At 40.7% G+C, this 19,128-nt stretch overlaps 1 protein-coding gene across 1 annotated transcript in view; it reads right to left on the reverse strand.

Moving 5' to 3' along the window:
* Positions 1–19,128, reverse strand: part of top2b (DNA topoisomerase II beta) — a 31,387-nt gene continuing 12,259 nt past the window's right edge. Inside the window, exons 8-35 of the mRNA XM_053638179.1 lie at positions 17,668–17,841; positions 16,772–16,873; positions 16,499–16,636; positions 16,034–16,172; positions 15,467–15,624; positions 14,883–15,008; positions 14,297–14,407; positions 14,103–14,208; positions 13,882–13,991; positions 13,084–13,176; positions 12,688–12,802; positions 12,315–12,436; positions 11,606–11,754; positions 10,306–10,537; positions 10,004–10,138; positions 8,462–8,662; positions 8,106–8,301; positions 7,240–7,331; positions 6,382–6,537; positions 5,508–5,591; positions 4,899–5,096; positions 4,000–4,159; positions 3,714–3,875; positions 2,310–2,523; positions 2,068–2,150; positions 1,844–1,936; positions 908–1,134; positions 1–555 (exon numbers count right to left, since the gene is read on the reverse strand). Coding sequence (XP_053494154.1) covers positions 400–555; positions 908–1,134; positions 1,844–1,936; positions 2,068–2,150; positions 2,310–2,523; positions 3,714–3,875; positions 4,000–4,159; positions 4,899–5,096; positions 5,508–5,591; positions 6,382–6,537; positions 7,240–7,331; positions 8,106–8,301; positions 8,462–8,662; positions 10,004–10,138; positions 10,306–10,537; positions 11,606–11,754; positions 12,315–12,436; positions 12,688–12,802; positions 13,084–13,176; positions 13,882–13,991; positions 14,103–14,208; positions 14,297–14,407; positions 14,883–15,008; positions 15,467–15,624; positions 16,034–16,172; positions 16,499–16,636; positions 16,772–16,873; positions 17,668–17,841 — 4,032 coding nt within the window. The 3' untranslated portion in view covers positions 1–399. The remainder of the gene's footprint in view (positions 556–907; positions 1,135–1,843; positions 1,937–2,067; positions 2,151–2,309; positions 2,524–3,713; positions 3,876–3,999; positions 4,160–4,898; positions 5,097–5,507; positions 5,592–6,381; positions 6,538–7,239; positions 7,332–8,105; positions 8,302–8,461; positions 8,663–10,003; positions 10,139–10,305; positions 10,538–11,605; positions 11,755–12,314; positions 12,437–12,687; positions 12,803–13,083; positions 13,177–13,881; positions 13,992–14,102; positions 14,209–14,296; positions 14,408–14,882; positions 15,009–15,466; positions 15,625–16,033; positions 16,173–16,498; positions 16,637–16,771; positions 16,874–17,667; positions 17,842–19,128) is intronic.

The following is a 19,128-nucleotide window of genomic DNA, read 5'->3' on the forward strand; positions in this document are numbered from 1 at the left end:
CACCTTTACATTTCATGTTTATTTCCAAGTTCATCTCAAAAGGTACACTGTCTCTTACTTTCAACATTTAAAATGTGCTGGAGCACCGCAGTCTAAATTTCTAAAAGCTGCTTAGGACAAATACAGTTTGATGAAAAAAAAAAAAAACAACCTGTATAACAACAATAATAATAATAATATTATTAATAACAACAATAATAAAAAATTGTAAAACAGCTACACAGTAAAAAGCATTTAACATCACAAATAAAGAAAAAAACAAACTGGCAAGTGAAGAAATGTACAAAAGTCTGCAGGACAAAGGACAGAAGATTTAACAAGCGATTGTGTGTGTGTGTGTGTGTGTGTGTGAGAGAGAGATAGAGAGAGAGATATAGAGAGAGAGTACTGGTAAGCTGCCTAATCGAACATATCGTCTACGTCATCGTCAGACTCTGCGAAGTACTTGACCTCCTTCTTGGCTCGGCCTGATCGGTCACGGGCTGTGTCCAAGCGACTGAAACTCTTACTGTTCACTTCATCCTCGTCCTCGTCTGACGCCGCCTTCTTCGGCTTCTGTACTCGAACACACAGACGTCTTTCGTTAAAGCTCGCGCTGTCGCTTACTAATGACCAGGAGAACAGAAAGCTCTGACTTCAGATCAAATCCAGACTCGTTACAATGTTACGACTGAGTGAAGAGACTAAATTACTGTGACCCCTGCTGGGTGGAGGTGTTACTGCAGGGAGGCCGTCCCTGCAAAATCATCACTAAGTGATAGAACGCTACAGTGCGTAGATCTTTCTGGTTCAAAGTCAGGGGAACGTTAATAATATATGACTGAATAAAACAACAATAACTGAATTCATTTACTTATGGAAAGAAAAAAATCCACAGCTACAGAATTCTTTCTAACGAGTCACTCACTCTGCTTGTCGGAGCTTTTCCAGTCTTCTTCACAGGGTTGTAATCTTCCTCCGAGTCAGACTGCTTCCTCTTCCTCCCCCTGCCTTTACCTGGGCCTTTGAGCGACGGAGCAGATGGGGGCTTCTTAGCTGCCGTGTCCGAGTCCGAGTCCCACACGGATGTGTCGGGTTTCTTGGGTTTGGCTGGAGGTTTGCGTGGCTTAGGCGCCGCTTCTGAAGGCTTCTTAGCTGTAACGAAGCGATACGGCTGAATCGAAATTCAAACGTCGTTTTAAATGAACAATCAGAAACCTATAACGTTCTCGTATACTCTCACCGAACGCTAACACGCCCGCTCATTCGCACTGCTATCTGACCGGCCAATCGTGTGGCAGCAGCGTAATGCTATCATAAACTCATACAGGTCAAGAGCTTCGGTAAATGTTCACAGTTAAAGCTAAGGCAAAACAAGGAAGGTTTACTAGGACCCACTATAGTCTCAGATTCCTGTTCTTAACTGACTGGAGTGCTCTTCTGCTGTTGTAGCCCATATGCTTGTGTTCTGAGATGCTTTTCAGCTCACCACAGCTGTGAAAATTATTTTATTTTAGTTTCCGTAGCCTTCCTGTCAACTCAAAACAGTCTGTCTGTTCTCCTCGGACCTCTCGGCATTCCCGCCCGCGCAACTACGCTTGCTGGATGATTTTGTTGTTTTTTTTTTTTTCTGTTGCACCGTTCTGTCGTGTGTGTGTGTGTGTGTGTGTGTGTGTGTGTGTGTGTGTGTGTGTGTGTGTGTGTGAAAATCCCAAGAGATTTCTGAAATACTTGAACAAGCCCATCTGGCACCAACAACAGGCGCACTGGTGTTCCTAATAAACGCTAAGCTTGTAGTAAATACGTTTCCGTTACATACAATTGTTTTTGTCTGAACAGGGAAGTGCAGCAGGTGCGCGTTTACCTTTCTTAGCAGGAGAGAGTTTTTCGAACGCTGAGCTGCTGGAGTAGGACGAGAACGCCGCGTCCCTGTCGTCCTCGCTGTCAGACTTCACTTCTGTAACGCACGCAAGGAAGTAAATACAGACGCATGGCGTTTTTATGCTGATGTGAATCTGGTCTTGTTTAAAAGAACAGGTGAAACACACACACACACACACACAAACACACACACACACACACACACACCACTGTCGCTGCTCTTCTCCAAGTAGGGATGTTTGGACGAAGAGAAAACGCTCTCCTTCTTCTTCATGGCTTCTGAGGCAGACCTACAAATACAATCATTTGCAAAAAATAAATATGTGTCTACACACTCAGGGTGAAATGAAGAAGTAAAAAAATGTTTTCTTGAACTTTCCTGATCGGAAACCAGGCTTCATGATAGAATGCAGTTGTGAAAAACGAATGAGCGTGAAAAATGCACATACGAAGTGATCGCTGGTTTAGGAGGGAATATATCGTCGTCGTCGTCGTCCTCGTCTTCGTCGTCGTCCTCGTCGTTGTTGTTGTTGTTGTTATTCTGTGCGGTGCTGAAGTTCTCCTTGTAGGAGTGGACCGGTGACGCCGCCGGCTCGTTATCTTGGTCTTCGTCAGCATCCTCTTCCTCCTCAGAGAAGTCAAAGGTGTACTTAGCTTTGGCGGCTGTGAGACAAAAGAGAGTAACTTAACAAATCTACACGCAGACACGCTTTGATGATGATGATGATGGTGATGATGATGAAATAATAACAATACGTTTTATTTATAAACGCGTCTCGGAATATAAATAATGCGGGATTTGACTAAAAATTTCGCTTAATCGACTGAGCTTTTTAAAATGCGCTGTAGTTAATAAATTATAAATAACAAAAATGTAGTAAAAGTTCGATAAAAATATAGATATGATGTCCTCCAGAATTATCGGCACCCATCATGAAAATGATCAAAAATGACTTATATATATATATATATATATATATATATATATATATATATATATATATATATATACACACACACACACACACACACACACACACACTAGCGGTCAAAAGTTTAGAAACACTCATTCTTTATTTTCATTATTTTAATCCACATTTTATAATAATGATAAAGTCATCACAACTCTGGAGTAACACAAATGGAACTATGGGAATTATGTTGTGATAAAAAAAAATCCTTTTTTACTAGAATTTCCAGAAACGTATTCTTGGCGTTTTCTCACCCGATTCTTGAGGAATCTCCCTGAGATGCTTTTTAAACAGTATTAAAGGGCTTCACACCTACGCTGGACTCTTATTGACCGCTTTTCTGAATATTTCACTCGAGTCTTCCGTTTTAAATAAATATTTTTGTAAATAAAATGTTACTTTTCTAATGAAAGAAATGAATACATCGGCACGATTATATTTTTTTCATATACAACACCGATTTCAAACATTTAATCATACACCTTCAGAAAGGCTTTTAAGTTCATGAGAAACATTTCAGTCGCGTGTCCACAAACTTTTGACCGGTGGTGTATGTCGAAGGGTTCTGGCCCACTCTTCCGTGCGGAATATTTTTAAGTTATGTTTGTGGGTGTGTGGACTATTCCAGACTTTCAATCCAGACCAGAGGGATAGATTTCTTTCCAGGACAATTGATCACTTTTCTCACTTTTAGCAGCCGTTTTTGAATCCTAAATGAAATTGGTATAGCCGGTGGAGAGTTGTGTGGGAAGGAGATACGCGGACACAGCACTAGACTTGCACTTCGCTTGCATCAGACATACGGTACAGCCTTCAGTTTAAAAAAGGGGGAAAAAGAGCTGCACAGAAGAGCGAACAGGGGGAAAAAAGACGAACACGCACCTGAAGCTCTCCTGGACGTGGTGTCTCGTGGAATAACAGGCTGCTCGCTCTCGTCCAGGTCACTGTCAGACTTATCATCGTCATCTGACCAGGGGTTCCTCTTCTTCGCCTTCTTGGGTGTGCTCTTCGCTGCACCTGGAGTCTTCCTCTGTCTAGGAGTGCCTGATTGGAAAGCATGTCGTAGAAGGACAGTCGTCTCTAAATGATGTCTTCTAAACTGTGGGGTATGGTGTAAAAATTCAGAGAAAGGTGTGTAAAAAAAAAAAAGTCTTGTTTCATTCTTTACCAGGTTCCTTCTTCTCCTTCTTAACACGCGGGGCTTTGGGCTTGGCTCCGGGGTTCGGCTGGCCGGATGGCGAGATCATCGAATTGTCTCCTGCCGCACCGTTCGTGTCCATCATGCCGTCGTCATCGAATTCAAGCTTCACTGACATTTCTGCATCGCCCTGGAAAATACACGCACTTCCGCTTGGACACTAAATCCTAGGAAAGAACTAAATATGCATCTACAGCAGCTGGATGAACATCACGCTCTTAGATAAACAACAAACTCTGAATGCAAAGCAACACACAGTTACCACTCAAAACAGCCACCTGCACCCACACAGAGTGTGTGTGTCAACCACTTTAACACCCAGCAGCACATCTACAACACCCCCAGAAACTCATTTCTCAAACACATCGCAATTCTTCAATAAAATATTCTGCACTAATTTATATATATATATATATATATATATATATATAATGTATTTATATCAAACATTTCACCTAAAAAATATATGAGGGCTGTCAAGCTCCTTTAAAGTATTCATTTTACTTTACGAACTTTACTTTTTATTTAAAAGAAAAAAAACAAAGAATAACTTAAATCCCATAAATCACAGTATGACAATTGCGCCACTTTCATAATCAAATAAAAGTATGCGATACCCCACTTTTTTAAGTTTTCTATTTTTTGTTCATTTACCCACAAAATTATTTTCTCGTCACTTACATTTATCTTTATTGTAAAAATCTGTATCTTTATGTTCACTCAGAACAAAATTCATTATATAAAGATTTACATGTGGTTTAGTTTAAGTTGTTTAGATTTAAGATGTTACATACAATTACACAGTGCACTACACGCATATCATTTAAAGAACAAAATAAAAATGCTAATCTAAAGTGTGTCTCTCTCACCTTCTTCCTCTTGGTCATCTTCTTGGAGGCGTCGGCTTTCATGGCGAGTGTGATCTGGGGCTCTACTCGCCGACCGAAAGGCGATGGCAGTGTCTCCTCCAGCTGGATCTTCTTCACTTTGGGCTTGCCCACCTTGCCTTTGACCAGCTTCACTGCTTTTCCCATGCTGTTGTTCTCTCGCTCTTGTTCCTCCACCCTCTGACATGCAGAAAAATACATTAGAGATTTTTTTAAAGTCTCAGGGATTCGTCTCAGTAACCACAGAGACACACACATACACTTATAAGTAGCTTGTCCAATTCATTCAACTTTTGTACACCAGAGAATCGATCGGTGATGCGGTATTTAAATAAACAGTTATGACGCATACATGAAATTATTTTTGGTTTGCTTAACAACACTGACAAAAAGTACACTTAATAATCCAAAAACCATTCTGAATATTAATGATCTCATGATTCATAGAAGCGGTGACACAAAATCAAGCGTATTACAGCTAGTATTTTGTGATACGGTATCATGAGCACCGGAATAGTTGACTGGAGTTCAGTGTTTTATGACTGAACTCTCAGAGCCTGAAATACTGTAGCTGTGTTGTGTAACACTCACGTCCAGCTCCTCAATAAACACAGCCAGGTCTCCTCTCCATAGATCATCTGGAGATTTTCTCTGCAGTTCATTCAGTTCTGCTTTCTGAAATTACACAAACATGAACAAAAACAACAACAAAAAAAAACACAGAATCAGACCATTAGATGTGGATAGAGAAAATGAATTTCCTCAGGGGGAAAAAAAAGATGAGTTTATTGTGTTTACTGGGATAAGGCAATAAGCTTTTCGGAGCATATCCGAAAGTATCGTCAGGACCTTTAAAACACTGAGCATATGTAAAATACTGGGAGCCTGAATACACTGTGAAATGATAACGAACTAGAAACAACTAATAACAGATATTTCATGGTAGGACTATTGTTTTATGTTGAAAATTTTCTTTCGAACGAAAAGCAAAAGGGCTGTTTCTTCAGAGGTCATAGTTACATAAATAGTTATTTGTTAGTTAATGTTTTGTAATATATTGATAGATTTTATTTCACATGAATGAATTCAAACCCGTCCACTTGAACAGAACGAAAGGGCATCGAGTGGAAAAATCGAGTAAAGACAAGAACATCGACTAAAAGAATACTAATGTGAGATGGGGGCAGGCGGTGGGCCTTCCAGGGGGTGTCTAAACATTGGAGAGGTCAAACACCTACACAACTGTCCTTCCTTCCACATTCAAAAGTTGATTGGCTTATCTGTAGTTTTATTGGTGAAAACAGCGTACTCTAGATGTTAAAAACACGTAGCTCCTAATCCTAAGCAAAATGCATAACGGTCGCACACGTTGCCTAAAAGATGTTCAAACCAGGCGCCGTTTCATTTCAAACGAATTTAAACCGATCTGTTTGTCTGAGATGTCGTATTTTCTGTCGCGGTGTACCTTCACGTCTCTCTGTTTGAGAAGCTCGTCCACCTTCTCCTTGGTCAGGCACCACAGAGGCATGTTGAGGATGTAGTTAAAGTTAGGACCGGACGAGGAGCCGGAGTCCACCGAGCTGTCGCTCGTGTTGCCGTCGTGATTCTCGTCCTCCAGAGCCTGGAAGCAGCAGATGGGATTACAGAACCATACAGTGAATGAGCAGGTGGTCATCATCAAATAATAATTATTTTTTTTACCAACGTATCAATCTGGACAGGGTATATATTATATGAGGTTATCTCTACAGGTCATTTAATGTAGGGTAAATTTTCCAAAAAAAAAAATACTGACATGTGACTAAAATCCCAGAGATACTCCGGTAATAAATAGACTCCCACACCTCCTGAAGTAAAACTAATCCGGCCCAAATAGTTTTACTTCAACAGCAATGACAGCCTCACCAATCAGCTGGAACAAGTGGCACTTATTTTATAATTATTCCACTTTTAAATAAGCGCTGTCAATGTTTTTGTCTGGATATATAGTGGTTTATTTCAAAAAAGCTATTGCTCGTGGCATTTATCCCACCTACAGTCTGACTAGGGCCTAAAAAACACCTCTAAGCTAGCCTGCTAACCTGAATGACAAATTCAGTTCATGATAAACTGGTCATCTTCTCCCAAAAATTGAGTTGGTAGCTAAATGAAGAGAATGTTGCTCAGAACATGAGGTGGTTGCTAAGCAGCGAATATTTGAATTCAGTGCAAAACGTGATAGCTATGCCAACCTGTCTTCTCTTCAGGCGAACCTAAATACCATCATTCTGATGTAAGGTGTATCTCTCTAATGTGTGTGTGTGTGTGTGTGTGTGTCCTGTACCTTCTCTTGAGCTTTGGTCCAAGCTGCCACTGGGTCAGACTCGTACCCCCTCTGCACCAGCATCCGGATCAGATCCCTCTTCGTCTTGTTCTCTGGAATACGGTTAAACAGTTCACACTTGCTGTGAGCAAATTATAATGCTTTATACTGATTGACAGAGAGGAAACACTGATATTGCATGACAGACAGTGGAAAATCAAAGCGTCAACAAATCAGATATGGGTCTAGCGATCTCCTTCTCCATTAGCAGCAGTAGTAAAACTAAAGAGATTTATGGCTGCAGGTTAAACTGTTATGACCAATTTACACACAACAATAAGCCTATTACTGATATAAAAAAAAAACCCCACCACAAACGCTGAGCCAACTTTTTAAATTAGATCCGTGTTTTTTTTGTTTTTTTTACAGGAGGCCGTTACTCAAACAGGACGTGTACACGTGTCCTTACACAAACACAACAAGCCTCCGTGTGTATATCGCTGGGTACGCCAGTTTCCTGTTTTTTCCCCTTCCGTTCTCAACCCCCAAACATTTCAGAAGCTGCGCTTTTCTTCAGCCCAAACACAGATGTCCACAATGAGAGATCCGGTCATCCCCCGATCCCTATCCACATGGAATTGCTGTGATCACTCATTATCAGTGGAAGCAGAATATAAGATGCTGCATGATGGTAGAGTACAAAGTTTTTTCATTTTGTTTGTATTTTAGTCAGCGAGTTCAAATGAAAACAAGTCAAAGCTATCCCGTGCTGTCAAAATCAATCGCAATACATCATAGTGGCCGGAAAAAAAAAATCTGTAAAAATAAATAAATATATAAATAAAAACACACACACACTTTATGAATACTGAATAAAGGAATCTCACCGATTGAAATCTTCCCTTCGATCTTCTCCAGCACAAACCGGGCCTGATTGGAGAGTTTCGCTGACTCGGCACCCAGACTGCCCACCAGCCAGTCCTTCCTCAGTTTGTAATAGTGCAAGCGCAGTTCGAAGAACTCCTTCAGTATATCGTTCACAGATTCGTACCGCTTCAGACAACCCATGTGATCAAACAGCACCTACATATACATCGAACCCGCAGAAAGAGAGACAGAAAAACGCGTGATTCTGCAGATCCTATAAAAAAAATAACACCAGATCCTTGTCTGGTTGCGGTATGACAAATTCATAAAAAGACATAAGCTCACGAGTAACGAGTGCAGAATAACACGGTCTCACCATTGAGTTGCAGGTGAGAGGAGACTGCAGCTTGAAGACTTTGTGGAGGCCTGCTGCCTCAGCCTGGGCCAGCTTTTCCTCCGTCATGCGCACCACAAACTTCACTGTGGTGTCTGTGTGGTACTCCTTATAGTCGGAGATGAGCACAGGGGTCTTCTCTGTGCCCTGTAGCATGGGCTCCAACACAGACTCCTTGTAGGCCTGCATGAAAGATAAAGAAGGACAGTCGGACAAATCGTTCCTCAAAATCGGACCATGGGTACAAGGTGGGCCGTGACAAAATTAGCCTTTATTGATAACACACACTACCGGTCAAAAGTTTGTGGACACTCGACTAAAATGTTTCTCATGATCTTAAAAGCCTTTTGATCTGAAGGTGATTAAATGTGTGACATCGATGTTGTAGACAAAAATATAATTGCGCCAACATATTCATTTCTTTCGTTAGAAAACTTTTTTCGGAGCGAAATATTCCGAAAAGCAGCCAATAAGAGTCCAGCGTAGGTGGGAACTCCTTTAATACTGTTTAAAAAGCAAAATCGAGAAAATGCCAAGAATAAATTTCTGGAAATTCTAGTCAAAAAGGGTGTCTACTTTGAAGATGCTAAAATATTAAGCTTCTTATTTATATCACAACATAATTCCCATAGTTCCATTTGTGTTACTCCAGAGTTTTGACTTTATTATTATTATTATTATTCTAAAATGTGGATAAAAATAATAAAATAAAAGAATGAGTGTTTCTAAACTTCTGACGGGTAGCGTGTATTTGTGTGGTCGTCTTCATTTTTTCTTCATCCTTTATTTATAATAACGTACAGGCTAAACGTAAGAAATAAACCATGTGCTGTTGTAGAAAAAGAATCCAATTTGGCTTGGTGTGATGTGGACCAATGCATCGCACCACACCCCTAAGCTGATTATTTTCCTATAACAGCACACCCCAAAATGCCAACGTGTTTTATTCCTCTTACACCACAGCGAATTGCCAACGAATAAAAACGTATTACGAATGACTCGTTGTACATCTTACATGTGTTTAGGGTTACAGTGAATGTAACTATAATGTCTGAGAGGCAAGTTAGTTCCTGTTACCCAGGCTCTCATTTTTATTTCAAACAAACAAACAAACAAACAAATTGCAGCTGGTCATTTTACAAAAAAATCCATTCTGTCCTGAAGACTCTACCATGCTGGAAAACTTACAAAGTGTTGACAATGGAGACTCCTTCCATTACACACCTGTGATTTGTGTGAATTACAGCTGACACTACTGCCAGAGCTGCTATTAAAGAGAATTAATCAACATCTTCAGACCAATCAGATTGGAGATTTCAATACAGCTGTGCTATAAAAAAAAAAGTGTCTATCTATGACATATATAGAATTTGCTATATTTTAAGATTATGATTTTTTTTTCTCTGTAAAATTTGTTTTTATAGACAAACAAACACTGATTAGATCATAAACAAGCTTTGACTTTATTCCATTTAAGATTTCTAAATGCATGGTGTCTGACTTTGCTCAAATGGTTGAGCATACCTGAGTCCAGGTGCGAATCGGGAGCTCTGTGATCTCGATGGTGTTCTTGTCGAGGACGGAGACCTCGCCGCTGACCACATACTGGTTCTGGCCCAGCTCATGGATCACTCCCTTGAAGTTCTTATAGCTGGGAAGCTGCACAGAAAGAGAACTCACGTAACGCGAGACGACAGAACACTACAAACGGTGCGTAAAGATCTGAATCATCGTTACAGACCGATGCAACAAGCTGACGCTAACTGCAGGTTCTGATGTTACGCTAGAAGAGTGCATATTTTCTGTCTGTGGCATGAAACGTTTACCATAGGCAAAGGATCTTGGTGGTCAAGCATGCGGTTGATGTTGTTGACGATCTCTCGCGGGTCGTAGTTGGGGATCTTGCAGGCCCAGCCGGTCCCGATACCCTCTGCTCCGTTCACCAGCACCATGGGGATTATGGGAATGTACCACTCTGGCTCCACCTTCTGGTTGTCATCGTAAAGAAACTTCAGCAGGTTGGAGTCTACGGGTGGGAACAGCAGCTTGGCCAGTGGACTGTTTAATGAGACAGTGAGAGAGAAACATGAGGACACAGAGAGTGTAAGAAAATATCTAAAGCAGGGTTGGTTCTCAACCTTTTTCTTTTTTAAAAAAAAAAAACAGTGACTCCATTTTAAGAGGTCCAATTTCTCACATTCCCTTAATTTACTTTTCTCAACAGGCGTGCAGTTATAGGCATACTACTTTGAAAGCTTACGCTGCAGTACTGTAAGTATGTGTACAGTCCACAGAGTGTGCTTATTTCTATTTGAGTCAGGAGGCATAGTTGTATAAACGGGCTAGGCTGAGGCTACGTCTACGCTAATCAGGATTTCGTTTGAAAACGCAAATTGTTTTCTCTACGTTTTGGCGTTCCGAACACTGAGACTGCATTTTTTTGACCAGCTTTTTTCCGAAAACGAGTGGATACGTTTGAAAACGCCGTTTTAGCGTTGTGGTGTGAACCAAGAAAACTGAGATATTCAAAAACGATGACATTTTAGTCACGTGACCCATTCAACTCAAATCAAACAAGATGGAGGACAATGTTGTCCTGCAGTTGTTGTGCCTGCTGTCCAGTTTGATAGCTTTTGTTAAAGACTAATGTCACTTCGTACAATGTTCAGATTGCGTTTTTAAATAAACACCTGACAGAAATGGTTTTTAAGAGTTTTCGGACGTTTCAGTGCGGACGAGCGAAGTTTGGCGAACGTTTGAAAGCGCCAGTGTAGTCGGAGAGGGTTTAAAAAAAAACGTTTAGATCTATCCGGATTAATCAAGACGTAGCCTAAAACTGGTGTGGCTTAAAAGAGGTTTTAATTATTATTAAATTATTCCATAGTCAGAATTATTGGTTTAGAGCAATTGGTGCCTCCTGCTTGGTTGAAATGAAAACCTGCACCCACACTGGCCCTTTGCGGATAAGACTGGACACCCCTGGTTTAGAGTTTCCTTATATAAAGGTTAGTAAAAAAATGCTTTTAACTCATATGACTGCACATGTGGTTGATATCCCAGGAGAACGTATGATCTCTAGTCCAAACCCCTTTACACAGTAAAGAACCTCTCCACAGACCGACAAACCTGAGCATGGTGAAAATGTAACGAGGACTAGCTGCGTCTTTGCCTCCGTTGATACGGGTGCCGAACTGGCCCAGGGGCTGCAGGATGTTGATGTTGTTGCTGCCGACAAAGTTCTGAGCCAAGTTCACGATGGTCATCATTAGAGCTTGCTGTTGATGAGGAAAAAACATGGCTCATTTAATGCTTTTAAAGTTACTCTGTGCTGATGCTTATGAAACATGTGCACACTTTAATGCAACACAGGGTGCGTGTATTACTGTTTAGAACTCGTTAGGTTTGCGGATACGTTAACGATGTTGAGATCATCTATGGCCTTTGTTCAGTGCGCAGTCAAACACAAGAAGTGGCCCAAACAGGAGCCAATAGTACTTGGGGTGCTAGTTCACTTTCGAGAGGGCAGGAACATTCAGAGTGGTGATGAACAAATGTACAGCATGACAAGATTTTAATGTGAACGCATAGTTCAAGCTGGAGTTACACCACAGAAATCATTTCTATAATAATAATAATAATAATAATAATAATAATAATAATAATTTCCCTTTGACAGCACAAACGTGTTGAGTGTCATGTGACCTGGTAATTGTAACGAACACACGAAGTGAGCAGGAACCAAAAACCAAACAGCTAAATCTTTTAGTGTTGGATTGGGGGTCAGTGGAAAAAGAAGGGAAAAAAAGCTTCACAACACACACACACACACACACACCTCGCCGTGATGGTAAGCAGACATCTCTGCTACTGAGCCAGCCAGCTGAGCCACTTTAACCTCCCTCTTATCGTTCCTCTTCACACAAGTAAACAGGACCTTCCTCTGGCCCGGCTTCAGACCTGCAAACACACACACACACACAAACACTTTAAGCCTTTAGACAAGTGGTTAGCTAGCACTGTTTATACTCATGTCCATGCTCGAGAAATAGAAATAACACATGCCACTTGGGGAAAAAACATCTGAAAGAAATGAATTTTAGATGCCACAAAAGACTTACAAGTGCTTTTCTGCCACACACACACACACACACACACACACATGCTCAATCTGAGTAAATGACACCGATAACATTATACTGGAGACGCACCATCGACGAGGGACGGAATCGATCTCTCGTTGTCGGAGTTGGAGAAGAGAATCAGCTCTTTGTTGATGAAGTCGTTGTAGGACAAGTGTCGAGTTGCGGTGCCGTACAGGAATTGCTGCAACACGAGGGGGAAAAAAAGAGTACTTCAGTCAGTACCACCATAAACTACGACAAGAGCTAAGACTCGCTGCCTGGAGAAAACCACATGCTATCTTCAACAAGTTCAGAAATTCATAAACAAGCAACGTATAAACACTGCGTATCAACAGCTCCATCTTCTCAAAGTTGTGTCTTCATGATTTTCACTCAGGGTATTTATTTATTTGCCTGGATCGCTCTCTGAAGTGTGTGTGTGTGTGTGTGATGGACAGGTGGAGGTGTAAAGGTAGGTCTCACCTCAGGCAGACCGTGCATCCTCCTCTGCCGCCTGTCCTCCATGAAATTAGTGAGCCACTCTTTTCTGTCATCTGTCTTCTTCTTGCTGAAAGCCTTTACAGACGGGACAAACGAAGTGGAGTGCGGTTACTATACTGTCCTCTCATTGCGACATGATGTAGACATTTCTGATACAAGCACTATTAGGTGAGTTTGATGCTTAGACTTAGATATGTGAAATATTAGCCGTAACCTGGAAATAAACGACCAAAGCATTCGAAAACTAGCAGAGGTGCTAAAAGTTTCCAAATTCTCAAATAAAAGTCCGACTACTCTCTTACATAAAATACTAAATGTTTATAGGTGTAGCTAGCCGCTACGGTAAAACCTGTCAGATAGTTTACAGTGAGGGTTTGAGATTATAGAGAAATGTCGTGATGTAGTGTTTGAAACTAAGTAAAGGTCAGAACTGTTAGGCGAAAGTGCTTCCTCCGAGGCGCTCGAAGCCAGCCGAGAGTATCTTTTCCAACGTTGTGCAACGTAACACAAGAGGACAGCGCTATCTGCTCACTTCCACATGCACAAGCTCACGGACGCCCGTGATTGGTTAGTGTTGCTGTGATTGATGGAGAGGAGAGAGAGAGAGAGAGAGAGAGACAGAAAGCGCATGCCACCCCCCTCCTTTCCCGAGAACACAGCCAATTTTGCTCTCTTGGATTTGGCTGTCTCGCGGATGGCTGCGTCGTCGACGGGATTCGAACTCGCAGGTGGACGGAACAAAGACATTGTACTTTGTCGTGTACCACCTCTGAAACCTACCAAAGTAATGGCAGCATCGTCCTCCGTGCCTCCGTACTTGAACATAATCCGATGTCTATCCATATCGGAAAAGTATTCCTTTGCCTCTTTGCTCGTGCTGGTACCCAAACCTATCGCATCACATTATTAAATAACGTTAATTAATCACGAGATTAAATCCACATGCACATTTCTTTTCTTTTTTTTAAATAAAAAAGACATTCGGTGAAATGAAAACAAACCTTTGTAGTACTTTATGTGCCATGTTTTGTAATTTTCCGTTTGCTTCTTCCACTCTTCGAACTCTGGAATGCTGTAGAAGGAAAGTTCCTGTTTGTTCTTAGTGGCCTGCGCACAAAGAGATCGACGTTAAAGCGGAATCCGGATCGAACCTGCAACACTTTCTATAGCGGCGTGGGATACGGGCGGTTCGTACTTTGACGATCGGGGTGATGAACTCCTCCAGGAACGTGTGCTTCAGAAGGGACGGCCAGTTATGGTGGAAGAAGTTGATGAGCAGGCCCTTAATGTGCGAGCCGTCTTGATCCTAATTAAAAGAAATAAATGCATTTTTAAACAGCAAAATTAATGTAACCTTCGTAATGAATTCTATGCTCACAAACATTTTGTCTTTTAGCAGTAGTGCAGAGGTACAACAGATTGTAACACGTGTTTCAGCAGTCCATACAAAAATTTTGCAAGTCTGCGATGCGACTTGCGGAGTTTTTTGTGTGTGTGGGTTTTTTTTTGTGGAAAACTACTCAAATTGGCGAAATCGCAATCGCATGAAATTGATTCCCACGCTCTTTCGCAGTGATGTTTGTTTGGTAAATGAAATCTTTTCGCTGTACTCATGTTCGACGCACGTGAATCGAAGAGGGCTTTGGTTGAAATGACGTCACGTGACGTCTCGGCCCGAATCTGCGCTAATTTTGAAAAAAAAACGCGAGCTCCTCCAGATGTTGCAGAGTTTGCTCGATTTCGTGTTCGTTTCTGGAGGGTCCGTTTAAGACGTAACATACCTGATCGGTCATTATCATGATTTTGCCATAGCGTAGAGATTTCAGCGACTCCGCGTCGTCGTAGCTCTTCTTGTACTGCAAGCCGACGATCTTAATGATGTTGTTGATTTCTGCATTCTCCATGATCTTCAACCAGAAGAAACAATACAATACAATTAAACTGAGCATGCATTCGTATACTACTACTGTAAACCTTCATTCTCACATTCTGCTGCTGTTCCCACATGGATACCGTAAAGTTTTGTACTTCCCAAAAAAAAAACACTCTCGCTCTTGTTTCAGTGGATCCTGTCACCTAGATACTGTAGACTTGTACCTAAGAACTGCTGCTGTGATCATAAAGACTGTCCTGTACTCATTTTACACACTTAATCCTGTTTGTTTTCACTCTTCTACACCTGTACAGACCAGTCTCGAGATTCCTTTTTGAGACCCAGTTTTCTTCAGGGAGTTTTTCTCTGCTTGCTCATTACCGATCCGAATCTACTTCCTTATTTCCGTAACGCTGTTTTGTCTTGGCATCTAAAACCGAGCTCCGCTCTCTGCATGTGTCTTTACTTAACGACCGCGGCATCTGTGCTCACCTGTTTGTGCGTGGCCTCCCGCACATTCAGGATCTTGCCTCTTAGAGGAAAAACTCCGTAGCGGTCTCGTCCGATTACGCCCAGCCCGGAGACGGCCAACGATTTGGCTGAGTCTCCCTCAGTAAGAATCAGAGTGCACTCAGATGAGTGCTTCCCGCCTTAGCATAAGAAAGAGTCAACCATCATGCACACATCAAAAAGAAATTCACCGGTAGGATAGGAATCGTAGGACAAACCAGATTTGCACTGCTTTAGTTAGGATTATAGAAGAGGATGAAGTAAATGCTAAACCTCTTAAGTGTTAAAAGAGTCAAAGGACAAACAAATCATTTGGTTCATGTTAACATATTTGACATTATGGAAATGTATAGTATTCTGGAAGTATTCGGAAGATGTAAATGCATGTTTAAGAGAATTCAGAGCACTTTCGAAAAGAGTATGAACATATGACTGCTGTACGTCTATCTGCTCTTAGTTAAATCCTCTACAGACAGTCTGAGCGCTTAGAAAAACAATGACGTATGTGCCAGGAGTCATCTCCGAAACATTCGTGCGGTCCGAACTCACCGGCATCGTTAGCATCATCCAGTTTAGGGATGCCTTTGATCTTGCTGTGCTTGACTGAAGAGCACTTTTTATTCAGCTGTGTCTGAGCCTTGAACTTCACCCAGTTCAGGATGCTCTCCACGATGCCACAGTTACTCGCCTGAACACGGATAAGAGACCAGTTACTGACAGATACCACACTCAGTATCAAGCATTTAAGAACAATAATAATACCTAAAGAATAAAACATAAAACATGTTTATGAAATAAAGGTAGCTCTCTATCCCAGCTATGAGAAGCAACATGTTCTTCACAAACTAGACGCACAAACATAACACACCAGCTAATTATCAAGTTCCTTGCAAGCTAGGTCAGGTGTCTAAGAGCAGATGAGATTTGAGAACCACTGGGCTGAACTGTACCGAAAAAGCCCAAATTCACGCTTTGATGCCATCAAACAACCTTATTATCGAAAATGTGCCTTACCGCTCGTATGAACTTCTCAGAGAGAGCACATTTCGAGCCAAAGCTTTTGGTCTGAAGAGTCATGTTCTCTTTAGTCTGAGAGTCGAAGGTCGGGTTCTCGATCAGAGCGTTCACAAACACCCAGATGTGGTTCTTGACCTGAAATAAATCAACTCACTTCATCATCATCATCATCATCTCATCATGTGGTATATGTGCATTTAAAGAATAATCCAAAATATAGCTGATATTGTGAAATATCTCAATAATCATGCTAGAATTTAATGTCCAAACCTGGAATGGTTTCACTGAGACTCCTGCTTTATTCTTCTTCTTCACCACCTCGATGAGTTTCGACACAATTTGGTCCACGACATAATCAATGTGTCTTCCACCCTGTGAGAAGAATCAGCAGAAATGAAATCCTGGCCCACAGGCCTAAGGTGAAGGAAGAGAGAGCCATATGGATGTGCGATACAACAAAACAAAATCATATCGCAATACTTGATCGTGATATGTATCACAATATCTCGGTTAACTAACAAAGTGCCAGCAACTTTACAAAAACAGGTTTGATGATACTTTACAAAAACAGGTTTGATGATACTTTACAAAAACAGGTTTGATGATACTTTACAAAAACAGGTTTGAGGATACTTTACAAAAAAAAGGTTTGATGATACTTTATTAAAAAAAAAAAGGTTTGATGATACTTTACAAAAACAGGTTTGAGGATACTTTACAAAAACAGGTTTGAGGATACTTTACAAAAACAGGTTTGAGGATACTTTACAAAAACAGGTTTGATGATACTTTACAAAAACAGGTTTGAGGATACTTTACAAAAAAAAGGTTTGATGATACTTTATTAAAAAAAAAAAGGTTTGATGATACTTTACAAAAAACAGGTTTGAGGATACTTTATAAAAAAAAGGTTTGATGATACTTTAATTTGTTCAAAAATTGAAAAGGAACACTGAAAAAAAAGTAAAAACATAAAATCGGCTTCTTCCCTTCAGTTTGTAATGACTGAAATTATAAAAAATATGAATTTATTAAACTTTAATAATATTTTTCTCTGAACAAGATATCACAATATCCATGATATCGCAGAAAATCTAAGTGTATTGTGAAACATCACAGTATCGGTATTATATGGTCACATTGCCGAGCCCTAGTGCTCCAGCTACCTTTGTAGTGGCGATGCTGTTGACAAAGCTGATCTGCTGGAACCCCTTCTCACTCATGGTGAGACACACCTCCCAGCGCTCGTTCACCGCCTCGTTTACTACCTTCAGTGCCACACCGGTCTCGTCCAGTTTATCCTTCACATATAGATCCACATAACTGCGGAAGCCATTCACCTGCAGCACGCACACACACACACACACACACACACACACACACACAGTGGAGAACACGTGAAATGTGTGAAATCCAGTTAGTCAATCATTTACTGTGACACACGACTGCAATCCGCTGTCAGTTAACTCATCGGCTAACTGGTGCAAATCTGTTCTGGATATGTACAGCAAAGATAAATCCGTGTTCAGGAATAAATCATTCCAAAAGTAAGGAATAAATACGCTGTGTTGTGAAAATAATCAACGCCAAGGTGGAGGTGATGGAGAAATGACGGAAAGCGGAGTTACACTTACCACCCAGAAGCGTATTATTTTTCAATACTCGTACATCCCCAAAGTGCTTTATTGTGCTTATACAACACTTAGTCAACGATTATAATGTTTTTGTTAATTAGGGAATGACACGTAGTACTTTTTAAATAATTTTTTATATTGTTATAGATTCTGATATCACTTAGGTTACAACTGCTACAAAGAGACTGAAGACTCTCCGGTGGTGTAAAACTTACTGCTAACACTGAAGACTCCTTCCTTAAATGTTAAATAAACATTTATATAGATTAAAGAATGCTTCACCACCCTGCTGAAAAAAAACAACCAACAATACAAACCCTCATAGAATCTGTAATGGTTTTAATGGTTAAAATGGGAATTGTATTGGTTTTAATGGAAACTGCAATGGTCCCTGTGGGTCTCTACTGGTAATTTGTTGCATTCTATTGGATACCATTAAGAATCAATAATCCAATAATGTTAATGGTTTTAATGGTTATAATGGGAATTGTATTGGTTTTAATGGAAACTGTAATGGTCCCTGTGGAACTCTACTGGTAATTTGTTGCGTTCTATTGGTGGAACGTTATGTCTAGTGGATACCGTTAAGGACCAATAATGTTAGTGGTTTTAATGGTTGGTTGATGGTTTGTGATGGTATTTGTCATGGAAACCATTAGAATTTCTGTGATGGTTTCTATTTATTTTCCCCAGCTTTTTTAAAAATCTGTTTACTATCGGTCTCGACAGTGCCGTTGTAGAAATGCTATTTATTCAATGAACACTTTATTTAAATCGCATCCAGCTCTGTTATTTAAAACTTGAACTTAAAACAATTTCAACACATCTGGATGTACTGTGTTTTTATTTTCTTAACTGTTAGAATTTTGTGCTCTGCTGCCTTGTGATGTTTGTTTGAGAGGGAAAAAAACAGTGTGTTTAACTGTAAACGTTTAAAAGGCGAGCCAGGCTGTTTTCAGCCACCAGCTGCTTAAAAGAAGAAAAAAAAAAGTT

This window comes from Ictalurus furcatus, chromosome 12 (genome assembly GCF_023375685.1).
Source record: "Ictalurus furcatus strain D&B chromosome 12, Billie_1.0, whole genome shotgun sequence".
NCBI classification, from domain to species: domain Eukaryota; kingdom Metazoa; phylum Chordata; class Actinopteri; order Siluriformes; family Ictaluridae; genus Ictalurus; species Ictalurus furcatus.